Below are 14651 nucleotides of genomic sequence, written 5' to 3'. Positions count from 1 at the left end.
CCTTTGGGAATTTACGTACAGATGATTTTGACTCCATGGGTGTTTTCCAGAAGCAAGCAGCAGTGGATGTTGCTGAGTGAAAATTGCAAACTATTGTTGTAGTGTCCAATACGTTGTAGTGCCCTTACATTGTGCCAAGCTCTTGTGGAGCGCCCCCACACCGCCACAGGGCCGAGGGGTACCCGGAGCCGGGCCTCTAAGTCTCAGTCCTGGGGTTGTCACGGTGGCTAAACCCAGTCCGTGGCCCTGTCTGTCAGTGGGGGACGTCCGGTGCAAATAGTGGTGTTGTAACGGTGCAGTTGTGGGGTGCAAGTCGCGGTAAATAACGAGGACACCAGGTTGCAGTCTCTTTACCTCTTTACTGAAGATCTCTGGGTCCTCAGTCCAGAATACGGTTCACCAGGCTGCGCAAGTCCGGCCGGTCCAATGGCACCTCCAGAGTTCACTTCACAGGTGGAAATTGGTGCCTTCCTTCTAGCGCTATGTGTTGCGGTCCTCCCCTGCTGTGCTCACGGAAAGTCCCCACAACCGTTGTGTCTGTTTCTTAAGTTCCCTCACAACTGTATTAAATGATGTTCTTCTAATCTTCCGTCCCTTCCTTATTTCTGGTTAGAACGGCACCCGTTTGTCAGGTAGGCCTGGAGTTCTTCCGGGACCCTAGAGACGCCCCTCTCCCGCAATTGCCCCCCAAGACTTCATAGGTGATTTGAGTTAGGCAGCCCGCCTGAGACTGACTGCCCTGCCGCTGTTTGGAGTATGGCTTGAAGCTGTATGCTATTCCACTCCCTCGGCGTTCCGGCCACCGGTATTGCGCCTCAGTAGGATGTTGCTCCGGTCTTACAGCACGACCCCTACTGGTATTCTCCTATCGCTTGATCTCGTTTCTCACTCAGCACAATCTATCTCGCTTCTAGTCCTTTCTTGGGCACCGCCGCTACCCGGAGCAGGCGCGGTCCCTTTACGTTCTTTCTCGTTGCCAAGCCTCTGTCAGGATCCCACCCCTGACAGAGACCCTACTGTCTCTTACTCCACAACACCCTCTGCCACTAGGTGTTGCTTCGTTCAATCCAGTCAGCTTTCTCTTCTAACTTCCTGCCTGACCCCCAGTTTACCCACTATGGTGGGGAGTGGCCTAATGAATAGAACCCTTAGCTCCCCCCGGAGGCCCTGCGGTGAAATATATTGGTGTCTGTGATACCTGATCAGATGAACTCCTTCAGTGCCATCGGACGCACCATGGCTCCCCATAGTGGCGGAGCCACAGTACTGCAACGACCAGGACTCTGGGGCGCTGCACTCCCCCCTGGTTAAACACAGTACTCCGGGACTGGGAAGAAAACAACAATACAAGTTAGCAAAAAGACATACAATTTTGTTGAGTGCAAAACAATAAGTATTCTTGAACAGGCTTCCCTTTATGGGAGGTGAGGACACTTAAACGTTACAAACATGGTTAACATTATAAATTACAGGCTATAAATAACTCCTGTTACCCAACCGGGTATTCTACTAAGTGCAAAATTGTTGAACGATAATTTAACATTGCCTTTAAGGACTCACACTCTAAATCCACTAAAGACCTTCCTATAATCACATTATAAGGCACTTTAACTTTTTCATTCTCCTACTTTGGATCTGCAGGACCGCCTGTCCTATCGGCACCAGACCTACTGCCTCTCCTTTCTATTACAGGACCGCCCCGTTCAGCCAGGGCCTACTGCCTTTTCAACTACTATACACAGTATAGAACATAACTTTTCTTTCAGTTTGAGAACACTGAGCCGGCTCTACTTGGCTCCTAGAAGGACTCACTCACTAACCCCTACGGGTTCACTTTCTGTCCTTAGTAACACATTATTAACTTTCGATGGGGAACGCAGGGTCTACCTTCTATCCCCCCCCTTCTTTTTCTTACCAACATTATTAACTATCTTCTTTCCGAAAACATTATCAGCATTTCTTTACATTTAACTAATTGCATACACATAACTTTTACATGTAAATGTTATCATCACTTTTCTTTATCAGCGTTATAGCTATTGGCCTTAAAGCATTATCAACAAATGAACATCCCCTTTAAGAGGGGCCAGGTCTCTGTGAGGTAGCGCGTCTTTTCTAGCTACCAGTCCATACTCAGCAAAGGCTCCGGTACGGTATCTTCGCAAAGAGTCTCTTTGAGTAAAACCAGTAGGGAGCGCCTTTAATAAGGTGCAAACTATTTACAAGGGAAAAGTTTGTATCATGCACGGTCCATGATTACTGCAGTTCTTTCAACTTTTGTGCAACTTGGAAAAGATAAACAAACAACAAGGATCCCGGGTCAGCAGAGGGATCCATAAAGGGTTAACCCTGAACGGGTTTAGCAGCAAACAGTAAACAAACAGTTAAAAGGAGAACTATTTACATTTGCAAAGCATTCATGCTTACTCTTTCTTCGGTAGCCCCCACCAAAGCTTTACCTGGCAGGTGGCCCTCTGCGGCCCAGGCAGGTCGGTCTCCAAGTTCACTCCCGTGGCCAGGTGCACCCCGTGGGTTTGGGTCTCCTGCACGACCAGGTCGTGCGCTGCAATGAGGGTCTGTGTGGGCCGATGAATAATGCTGGCAGCAGCGGCGGCTTCAGCGGCAAGCTCCTCCCCCTCAGTGCGGGATACCGCCAGAACGGCGGTGCAGCGCTGCATGTCCCGAGCCCACCATCCGCTCCCCTTTAGGTGCCGACGGTAGGTGACTACATCTCCCGGCTTCAGGAAGGATTTGGCGCCGTCTCCACTCAGGCAGGGCTCCACTTCCTCCCGGGTGATGCGGACTCTTAGGGCGGTCCCGATCTCCTGCACGAAGCCCTTTCCCGTCTGGGGCAGGTATACAACCACCACGCCCCACTTCGGCAAGGAGCCCTCCAGCAGCTCACCTCGCGCCTCCCGCTCCACTTCACGCTGGAACTCTGCGATTAGATGGTTCCGATATTCCCCCCAGGGAAAGGGCCCGAGGTCATGCCCCCCCGGTGCATTGGTGCTAGACGGCGGGGACATCGGGGCGCCACCGGTCGCAGCAGTGACCGGGTCGTGTGCAGGAGTGAGGTGGCCATCCCGGGGATCGCGGCACTGGGTACCTCCACTTGTGGTAGTCCCTCCTGGGGAAGGCGTATGAGTCGGGGACCGTCCAGGCCCGGGATGTTCCAGCGGCAGCTCCCAAGGATCCAAATCCTCCAGCGGAGGCATGTCAGAATAATCCGCTGGTGACGGGGGTCGATGCGGAGCCATCCTTTTCTGTAGGCCTGTCCTGGTCTCCAGTTCCACCTCATCTGAGTCATAGTTTCGTTTCTTCGGTCTTCGCCCGCCATAGAAGATTAAGAGGCGGATCTCTCCTGTTGACGGGCCCGCCCTTAGGATACAGCAATATTTAGACTGGGCGGCCATTATCCTTCGCGCTCTTGAGCTTGTCTACGCCCACTCCACGCCCCTCTTCTTCTCCGGCGCTCTCCTCAGCGCTGTAATGGCGGTGGATTTTGGCGGCAAGTGGCGCAGCACAGTCCTTGCAATAAAGTACAGTCCAAGCACAACAAATTACAGTTCCAAGGCACACATGACCTGATTCTTCAGGCTTAAGTAGATCCTGTTCGTGACGCCAAGATTTGGAGCGCCCCCACACCGCCACAGGGCCGAGGGGTACCCGGAGCCGGGCCTCTAAGTCTCAGTCCTGGGGTTGTCACGGTGGCTAAACCCGGTCCGTGGCCCTGTCTGTCAGTGGGGGACGTCCGGTGCAAATAGTGGTGTTGTAACGGTGCAGTTGTGGGGTGCAAGTCGCGGTAAATAACGAGGACACCAGGTTGCAGTCTCTTTACCTCTTTACTGAAGATCTCTGGGTCCTCAGTCCAGAATACGGTTCACCAGGCTGCGCAAGTCCGGCCGGTCCAATGGCACCTCCAGAGTTCACTTCACAGGTGGAAATCGGTGCCTTCCTTCTAGCGCTATGTGTTGCGGTCCTCCCCTGCTGTGCTCACGGAAAGTCCCCACAACCGTTGTGTCTGTTTCTTAAGTTCCCTCACAACTGTATTAAATGATGTTCTTCTAATCTTCCGTCCCTTCCTTATTTCTGGTTAGAACGGCACCCGTTTGTCAGGTAGGCCTGGAGTTCTTCCGGGACCCTAGAGACGCCCCTCTCCCGCAATTGCCCCCCAAGACTTCATAGGTGATTTGAGTTAGGCAGCCCGCCTGAGACTGACTGCCCTGCCGCTGTTTGGAGTATGGCTTGAAGCTGTATGCTATTCCACTCCCTCGGCGTTCCGGCCACCGGTATTGCGCCTCAGTAGGATGTTGCTCCGGTCTTACAGCACGACCCCTACTGGTATTCTCCTATCGCTTGATCTCGTTTCTCACTCAGCACAATCTATCTCGCTTCTAGTCCTTTCTTGGGCACCGCCGCTACCCGGAGCAGGCGCGGTCCCTTTACATTCTTTCTCGTTGCCAAGCCTCTGTCAGGATCCCACCCCTGACAGAGACCCTACTGTCTCTTACTCCACAACACCCTCTGCCACTAGGTGTTGCTTCGTTCAATCCAGTCAGCTTTCTCTTCTAACTTCCTGCCTGACCCCCAGTTTACCCACTATGGTGGGGAGTGGCCTAATGAATAGAACCCTTAGCTCCCCCCGGAGGCCCTGCGGTGAAATATATTGGTGTCTGTGATACCTGATCAGATGAACTCCTTCAGTGCCATCGGACGCACCATGGCTCCCCTTAGTGGCGGAGCCACAGTACTGCAACGACCAGGACTCTGGGGCGCTGCACTTGCACCCGTAAATTAGGCAGGCTATCATTGCTACAGAAATGGCAAACATGTGGACACTAACTGTGGTTTAGGCACACTGGGGCTCAAAAGGGAGGGGGCATTTGGATTTGGGAGCGCAGAATTTCCAGAATTTTTTTGGGGGGAGGGGGAGGGGGGGCGAGAGACACTTCGCTTGTCCAGAGCCTTTGTACTACCAATAACGTGGAATCCCCCTATATTTCCGTTAATAGATGATGGACCCAAATGTGGACTTGCTTTTTTTGTGCACTGAGTTGAAGTTTTTATTGGAAACATTTTACATCACATTTATCCTGCGCTCTACGCTGAGCACTTACATCGGGGGTTTCCCTTTAAATCTCCAAGTGACATAGTTCAGATAAAACCCCTATGGATCCATTCACTATAATGAGGCAGCAGAGTGACTCTGGCCTCTGTTCAGCAGTGTCTTATTTTGCAGAGGCGTACAAAATTCTGGCCGACGGCACTTTCATGCACTCTTAATATGTAAAAGAGAAAATGATGTATATAAATGTGTGCTGCGATATATATCATATAGTGTATTATAGATATAATCCCTGGGTTTCAGCACACATGTATAAGGATGCATTGCTGTGTGATGGGGAAAATCATTACTTTTTCTTGCTACGTTTGTATTTCTGTACGGTCAATTAATTTCTTCTGATTTTTTTTTCCCCAAAACATGTAAAGATTATACAGAACAGCAAATGCTGACTTTGCAATGTTCCGCACAGATGGTCTATATACCCTGTATGGGCTGAATGTATTAATTTGTTTGTACTATTGATGCGCAGAAAACTCATTGCAAGTGTCTCAATGAATATAATGGAGTATGAACGACGAGCCGCGCGCTTGTTACAACTAATGTAAGCACAGATGCATAAAGATGACACAAATCTGCAAAATAAAAAAAAAAAAAAAGATTTTATTTCAATAAATAGAGTTTAATAAATAAACAGTTCCCCGGATAAAATTTCGGGAGCAATGAGAAGGAAAAAAAAAAGGGAAGACGGGCATCTTGTTGCTTCCCCCTCCATTTGGAGGATGCCCGGTTTCACAGTGTAAATAGGGGATTTAATGCCCGAGGTAATTCAGTCTCCCACTTGGAAGATTTAAGACACAGATATTGGGGGATGGGCAGGAGTTGGCGTGAAAATACCCCCTGGAAGGAAAAGGGGGATGGGGTGCTACGTTTCAAGCAGATATCTCAAGTCCTCATTTTGTAATATATATATATTAAAAAAGTTGTCACATTGTTATTGCACATAATTCTTTGTTGCAAATTATTTTCTAAAAAATATTGTCCAACATTATCCAGCAAGCAGAAAACCCTGGTATTCATTGTCCGTTTTTTTTTTCTCATTTTACGATGCAGCCCTGTCCACCGGCTGAAAGGGATTACATTTGTTATCCAGCAGATTAAATGTTATGTAATCATTCCACTTCTTTTTTTTTTTCACCCTATGCCTATTGGCCAATGCACAAATCTGTTTTCTTCGCCTCTGATGCATCAATTATATATGAATGGACATATAAAACAGTTGATTATACTATTAATATGTAAATTAACCCACAATGTGGTTATGGCATTCCTATCTATTCACCCCCAAACTGTCGATAACGTCCTCTTTGCATGAGAATAGCGGTATACAAGCTGCATATTCGTACTTTTTTTTTTTTATATAATAGCGCAGCACCAAAAATGGCTGCCACGTATGTGGATGGCAGGTGCATTTCACTTATAGGAAGCTTTGGGGGTTTTCTTGTATTCCAAAAAGTAAAAAAAAAAAAAAAAAAGGTAGTCTGCCAGTTATTTAAGAAGAATACGTTGGAATAGATGATAAGTAGATATCAAACTTAACCTAAGTGCTACAAACAGAAGGATTTCAGGATTTCTAGGTTGGTCATTTTTACGATGTAGAGCCCCAATTTATGGACGAGCCATTCCCTTTTTTTACACCTTTATGTCTGCAAACAAATTAAAAACCTTAATTGAGACTATTAAGGTTTTATTTTGCCATTTCTTATGTTGCGGTATCATCCACTAATATTGAGGCTAGTTTCTAAGGTAGGTAACGTCAAAGGTCTTTAGGGTTTTGAAGCTGCAGATTTCACCGTAAGTGAATAGCTTTAGTCTTCTGAGACCTGAATCTGCATTTTCTGTAGGCTCCGAAACTTATTTGCCTGGTGGATCCTGACACTGCATTTCAATAATGATCTAATTTGGGAGATTTTGCTGTTTGCTTAATCATGTCTTACTGTGCAACATCAAAATTGGCTTTTTCCTTCTTTTTTTTTTTGTGTCCTACACATCACTCTCAATGCCCTTCAGTCTGGGTACAAGGATTCTTGGGGTGATGCCTGCATTTAGGTCCGATTCAAACTCCAGGAGTTGCCCCATGAAATTCAGATTGGGTGATATTATTGGACGCTTCCCCTTGACGAACTTGTAGGCATCACCCACAGTCATCAATGTGTGCTTCATCAGATATGCAATGACCACAGTGGCAGAACGAGAGACCCCAGCCTGGCAGTGAATAAGAACGCCTTTGCCTTTCTGTTGCGCCTCCTCTGTAATAATGAAGAAAAACACAACAATCATGGTCAGTTACCAGCAACATAATGTCATAAATAAACGCACAGGTCCCTGCTATATAAAGGTCTGTTCCCATTAAATTATATTATGTTTGTATATTGCAGTAGGATATGCATATATAAATGGTCAAAATTAAAGACCAGTGAATAAATTCTAAGGTTCCTGGTCATCCGACCGCATCATTATCCTGGAGCCCTGTAGACTGCTTCCTATCGGCCGGCATCCTTGGCTCCTCTTTTGATTAGATGACGAGATGCGACGTTGTATACCGTAATGTTGACTTCGCACCAGGTCGGCTAATCAAAAGAGGAGCTGGTGAGGGGATGCCAGCAAAAATGGACATGTCTCTGTATTTTTTTGGGACGCAATACATGTGAACAGAGTCATAGACTGTTGACTGGTAAGTTTTCTATCCATGAAAAATACAAAAATGGACATCCGAATAAGACTGAATATTTCAATGTGTGGTACTAAGATAACTCTCTGGTAGCACACCCAATCTCTTCGAGTTATATTTGATTCAGATCTTTCCTTCCCTCCATAAGTCCAATCAATGTAATGCTTGTCACCTACAGCTCAAAATCATCTCCAGAATCTGTCCTTTTCTTACTACTAAAACTGCACAACCTCTTACTGTTGCTAAAATGCATTTCTCTCTCGACTACTTAAGGCTATGTTCACACGATGCGGTTTTCGCTGCGGATCCGCAGCGGATTTGCAGCTGCGGATCCGCAGACGTTTTCCATGCAGGGTACAGTACAATGTTACCCTATGGAAAACGAAATCCGCTGTGCCCACTATCCTTTTTTCGGCTTGAAAATCCGCGCGGATTTTCAGCGGAAAAAAAGAAGTAGCATGTCACTTCTTTCTGCGGATTCCGCAGCGGGTTTCCACCTGCACCAATAGGAAAATGCAGCTGGAAACCCGCAGTGGAATCCGCAGTAGAAAAAGAACTGTAAACCGCAGTGAAAATCACCGCAGGTTTTGCACTGCGGTTTTCACAAATCAGGACCTGAAAAATCCGCAGCGAAAAAAGGATCGTGTGAACAAGCCCTCAGTCTCACTGCTAATCAATCTTCCTCTCACTAATCTTCCCCCCCTTCTCCATTCCATCCTGAATACAGCAGTCAGTCACATATTTCTGTCCAGCAGCTGCACAGAGGCCTCCACTCTGTGCCAGTCATTGCATCGGTTTCTCATCTCCTACAACATAGGTTTATATTGTATCACTTTCACCTACAAAGCCCTGCACCACCCAACACATTCTTCTTCATCTCTTTCTACCATCCTACCTGTGCTCTCCGTTCTACTAGTGATGTCGGATCAATATCGTTCATAGACCTTTCACTCCTGTCTCCAAAACTTTTCTCATGCTGCACCGGCTCTCTGGAATGCACTACTCCAGATAATCAGGTTTTTCCATATATCCACAGTTTATTGCCTAGGAACCCATCACCTCATGGATTACGTTTTCTCAGTTCTCCCTTTCTAAACTTTTCCTCCTGGTTCCTTCTTTCACATACACTATGGACAATCTGTGCAGACTGAAGAAGGTCTACAACAGATCGAAACATATTTTACTGTGGATTGCAATTAAAATGTCTTTTTTTGCATTATACTCAAGCGCCAAGTTCTTCATATATAGTGACCTCCGATCTGGCAGAATTAGTCTTTTTAATACAAAGCACAAATAGGTGGCACATTTTTGGGCATGTCTGGAAAAGACAAATACTACCTGGTCGGAGGCAAGACAGTGACCAGAGTGATGCTTCATTCAAGTGAATGGCTCTGTCAGGGTTCCGGTCAGAATAGTTTTTCAGGTATTCCAATTGGAACCCTGATATAATGCTCAGCGGAGAACACTGTATTAATGTGAATCTACCCTTTCTCTGCTTAAAAGGTTTATGGGAGACTGGCCTGCCAATAAATCTTTTGGCAAACAGTTATAGGGGATGTATGGGCACCATTAGGGTATGTGTCCACGTTCAGGATTGCATCAGGATTTGGTCAGGATTTGACATCAGTATCTGTAAGCCAAAACCAGGAGTGGGTGATAAATGCAGAAGTGGTGCATATGTTTCTATTATACTTTTTCTCTAATTGTTCCACTCCTGGTTTTGGCTTACAAATACTGATGGAAAATACTGACCAAATCCTGATGCAATCCTGAACATGGACACATACCCTTAGTCTTTGGCCAGAGAAGAAAGGCCCTGTAGAATTAGCTAAATATGGCATCAATAGGAATCACAGATCTTGTCACATTGTTGAAGATCATAAATAGTTATGTTCAACATTATTGCAAAATTAAAAAACAGTATTCAGAGGAAAGGTCTGTCCCCGGGGGGATACAGCTGTGACTGTAGCTGGTACTCGCACTGTGATTGTCATGGCACAATGTATGATCGTAGCCATGGAGGACTTTGATGTAATTTGTCTAAATAGGGAATACTTGGCTTAGGAAGGCTGAGAAAACTCTTACTGTTTCTCTTATTCATTCCCGTCTGGACTATTGTAACTCTCTACTAATCGGCCTCCCTCTTACCAAACTCTCCCCGCTCCAATCTGTCCTGAATGCTGCTGCCAGGATCATATTCCTCACCAACCGTTACACCGATGCCTCTACCTTGTGCCAGTCATTACACTGGCTACCCATCCACTCCAGAATCCAGTACAAAACTACTACCCTCATCCACAAAGCACTCCATGGCTCAGCACCACCCTACATCTCCTCTCTGGTCTCAGTCTACCACCCTACCCGTGCCCTCCGCTCCGCTAATGACCTCAGGTTAGCATCCTCAATAATCAGAACCTCCCACTCCCGTCTCCAAGACTTTACACGTGCTGCGCCGATTCTTTGGAATGCACTACCTAGGTTAATACGATTAATCCCCAACCCCCACAGTTTTAAGCGTGCCCTAAAAACGCATTTGTTCAGACTGGCCTACTGCCTCAACGCATTAACCTAACTATCCCTGTGTGGCCTATTAAAAATAGGAAAAAAACAAAACACATAATCAGGTTCCTTGCATCGTGTTCTCATACACTTTATGCAGTTAATAGCATTCTGTGTCTGTACTGCTACATACTTAGGTTAACTGGTTCATGCAGCTTTACATGAACACCCGAGCCTTACACTATGGCTGGTCCAAATAACGAAAGCAATTGTTACCATCCACCTCTCGTGTCTCCCCTTTTCCTCATAGTTTGTAAGCTTGCAAGCGGGGCCCTCATTCCTCCTGGTATCTGTTTTGAACTATGATTTCTGTTATGCTGTAATGTCTATTGTCTGTACAAGTCCCCTCTATAAGTTGTAAAGCGCTGCGGAATATGTTGGCGCTATATAAATAAAAATTATTATTATTATTAATTATTATTATTAAATGCGGAACGTCCTCAGACTATCTAACAAAATTATGTTTCGTTGTGTCACTAGGTAAAGATGTAGGTTTTAAATCAGGGCTGTGAGTCGGAGTCGTGGAGTCTGAGCCCATTTTGGTGGAGTCAGTGTCATGGAAATTGAGGAGTCTGAGTCGGAGGTTTGGCTTAGGCTACTTTCACACTAGCGTTTTTTTAGCATACGTCGCAATGCGTCGTTTTGGCGAAAAAACGCATCCTGCAAAGTTGTCTGCAGGATGCGTTTTTTCCCCATAGATTTACATTGGCGACGCATTGCGACGTATGCACACACGTTACAACTGTCGTGCGACGGTTGCGTCGTGTTTTGGCGGACCGCCGGCAGCAAAAAACGTTACATGTAACTTTTTTTGTGCCGACGGTCCGCCATTTCCGACCGCGCATGCCCGGCCGGAACTCCGCCTCCACCTCCCCGCACCTCACAATGGGGCAGCGGATGCGTGGAAAAACAGCATCCGCTGCTCCCGTTGTGCGGCGCATTCACTGTTAGCCTCGGTACGTCGGCCCGATGCACTGCGACGGGCCGAGTACGACGCTAGTGTGAAAGTAGCCTTACCGACTCCACAGCTGTGGAGCTGGAGTCGTGGAGTCGGAGCCCATTTTGGTGGAGTCAGAGTCATGGAAATTGAGGAGTCGGAGGTTTCGCTTACCAACTCCACAGCCCTGTTTTAAGTGACTTGTCCTATTATACGATGAGAAGAATCACGCTTACCGATGAATTCAAAGGCCTCCTCGAAGTACTGGCGGAGGTCCTGCTTACTGTTATCGGTGGCTGGCAATCTCTTGTAACGCAAGGCTCCGGACTCAGCATGGTAGAGAGGCAGGTGGGTGGTGACGTTCAGGACATGTCCTATGTTCAGAGTTACCATGCGGCCCAAGTCCTGGGCGTCCTTTTCATTGCCCAAATAAAGGAAAGGCAAGATTGGGCTCAGTTCAGCTTTTTCAACATCAGGAGACAATGGAAGAGCAGGAGTCACTTCATTGGGTATAACACAGTCATCAGCAGGGGGGTCTGCCAAAACTGCCAGAAAAATGACAGTAGTAAGAAATAACAATCCATTAAATACGGGAGTCATTTAAAAAAAAAAAAAAAGGATTATAAATAACGACTGGATGTATATTTGTACCTGGAAATATTAGAGGTAAACTTGTGTTGGGGCATGTTCACATGGGGATTTTAAAACAGAAATTTGAAGGTGACCCCTGGTTATCTGCCATCCATGTACAGCTTGCACTGCCTTAGATGTACACGAAAACTGCCCTCATTGTCAATCATCAGGACTAATCCTTGCTTTTTCTGTGTGATATTTGAGAAAAATAAGTACCAAGCTGGCAGATTTTAGACTGAGATGGCACCAAAGATTCATACATCCATACCAAAGATCCAAACATCTTATTCAAGTGAACATCATGATTGCAGAGCCCATAATGTATACACATGAGGATTTACAACTAACTCAGTGCCAAAATCTATGTGAAAAAGAAAGGGATGTTTGCACATACCTTTTTTCTACATGGATTTTGGAGCAGGTTCTGTGACAAAATCCACATCAAAAACATGCTTTAAATATGAATAAGGTGTGTTCACATTCAGTTTTTGGACAACAACATAAAACTCCTGAAAAGTTGGAGTTTTCATTTTTTTGATGAGGATTTAGAGAATTTCTGCTCCAAAAACTCAGTGTAAGCTCACCATTTATTTTCTTTTTCAATGGAAACAAACCTGTAGAACACACATAGCTGTTTTATTCTACATGTGTTTTCCAAGTGAAGAGAAAGCAGTATGTCACCTCTTGGTGCTTTTCCATATGTAAGTAAGAGCACTCCAAATCTACTGTAAAAAATAGAAAACACACACACACACACACACACACACACACACACAAACTAGTTTTTGAAATGATTTCTGTCTGTTGTTTTTCAGCCACAATTTATGTTAAAAAAAAACCTGATCATACCCTAAAGGTACATTCAAAAGCAGCGATTTTCAGTGCTTTTTTGCTGTGTAAAATACACGTGATTTTGGTACATTTTAACTTGTGTTTTATACCCATTCATTAGAAAGGGAGAAAAATGCTGCAAAAATGCCACGTGTCAACATACCCTAAGGGTATGTTTCCACGGTCAGGAAACGCTGCTTTTTTGACGCTGCGCAGAGCTGCAGCGTCAAAAAAGCAGCGTCCAGATGTTCCAGCATACTGGAGGGGATTGTAGGAAATCCCGTCTCCACTATGCGTGGAAACCCGCACGCGGCGGCCCTGCGACTCCGGACATGCTGCGCGTCTTTTCAGATCGCAGCATGTCCGTACACCTTGCGGGGACGCAGCGTCCCCGCAAGGCATATCACAGGGCCTTATGGGAGCGAGCGATCATCCCGGATGTGAAGAGTTAACACATCCGGCATTATCGCGTCCCAGAAAGGGGGCGGGGCTTAGCGCCGAGCGGCTTCGCCGCTGCGGCGTACCCGCCGGCCATCCTGAACGTGGACACATACCCTAAGGCTACGTTCCCACAATGAGTATTTGATGAATTTTTGATGTTGCAGATCCTCTGCAGCATTTATGCACCCATAGCTAAATTAGATTACTTTGCCATTTTGTTTTTTTACACTTTTTACAAGCGTTTGCATGGCTTTTTTATGCTTTTTTTTTGTCTATTTTTGGAACTTACTGCTTTTTTATACATGCTGATATTTGGCTTTGGCAAAACTTTAACACAGAAATTGTGTAGATTACATGTTTGTTTGTTTTTTTGTCTGTAGTTTTCTATATCAAATACTACTTTGAGGACTTTTGGGAGAAATTTTTTTTTTCCATTTCCTGAATCAGTCCTGACGTTTTTCAAGCTTTTTAGGGGAGTTTTTTTCCTGCAGTATTTTTTTTTTATAATTTTTTGGCAACATTTTGACAGCACAGTGTCTAGTTTGGTTTGTTTGCCCATCAGAGGCCACACGCATACGTCTTTTTCAGGCAGATCCACCAGCAAATGTAGCAATGTCAAAATGACATTGCTGTGCACATGTTCTATCTTCAAGAAACCCTGGAGTGGTTAAAAGAAGCACAGTGTTCATTCTTCTGGCAGCTTATGTTCATAAACCGCTCGATCTTTTAATGACTATATAAGGAAAAAGACGCCAAGAAAACGTGACAAAAAAAATAATCGTGGGAATATAGCCTTAAGGTAAGGACTCTCATTGCAAAAAATACATGATCCATTATTAATTGGATACCAGCTAATCCTAATATGGACCCCGTTGATTTATAAAAAGGGGGTCCATAGGGTTTTTTGTGTTTTTGATGATAAGAATAAGGCTACCGACTGCGCAGTTTGTGCTCTCAGAAAACAAAAAGTCCAATGTACACCTAGATGGACCTCATCAATGTTGTTTATAAAGACAAACAAATAAGGTGATTTGTATTTGGAGTTTGATTCACTTTAAGAAATTAATTAATTCTCTTCCCCTCTATTACCATGCAGGAAGAGGAGTCGGAAACGCATGAGTGCGCCTATGTGTCACCATCAAGACGCGTGTCTAGAACAAGTCACGCAAACATAGAACTTTGATTGTTGTCTCACTCGCTGTTTCCTGTTCATGATGTGACTTTTCAGACTTTTTGAATGATGTAATTGTATCACAGTCAGGTGCCGCCCGATATTATGTCTCCAACCAACAAGTTCCTGCTTGCTTCGTACATGATGTCACCTTGTATTTATGTGTCCCGTGTATTAGTCATATGTATTATACATGTACATTTGTCATCTTCACATGATCTCCGCTCTTCTATTACAGGTTTCATCACAATGAGACACTTGTATATGTATTATTGTATATGTCACA

At 45.4% G+C, this 14651-nt stretch overlaps 1 protein-coding gene across 1 annotated transcript in view; it reads right to left on the bottom strand.

The window, feature by feature from the left end:
* Positions 1-6957: 6957 nt before the first annotated feature.
* The window catches only part of LOC143806767 (uncharacterized), an 11481-nt gene continuing 3787 nt past the window's right edge, over positions 6958-14651 (bottom strand). Inside the window, exons 3-4 of the mRNA XM_077287646.1 lie at positions 11526-11834; positions 6958-7371 (exon numbers count right to left, since the gene is read on the bottom strand). Coding sequence (XP_077143761.1) covers positions 7106-7371; positions 11526-11834 — 575 coding nt within the window. The 3' untranslated portion in view covers positions 6958-7105. The remainder of the gene's footprint in view (positions 7372-11525; positions 11835-14651) is intronic.

The sequence above is a fragment of the Ranitomeya variabilis genome, chromosome 2, assembly GCF_051348905.1.
Source record: "Ranitomeya variabilis isolate aRanVar5 chromosome 2, aRanVar5.hap1, whole genome shotgun sequence".
In the NCBI taxonomy this organism is placed as follows: domain Eukaryota; kingdom Metazoa; phylum Chordata; class Amphibia; order Anura; family Dendrobatidae; genus Ranitomeya; species Ranitomeya variabilis.
Note: the sequence above shows the minus strand (reverse complement) of the source record. Positions and strands in the feature narration are given on the sequence as shown.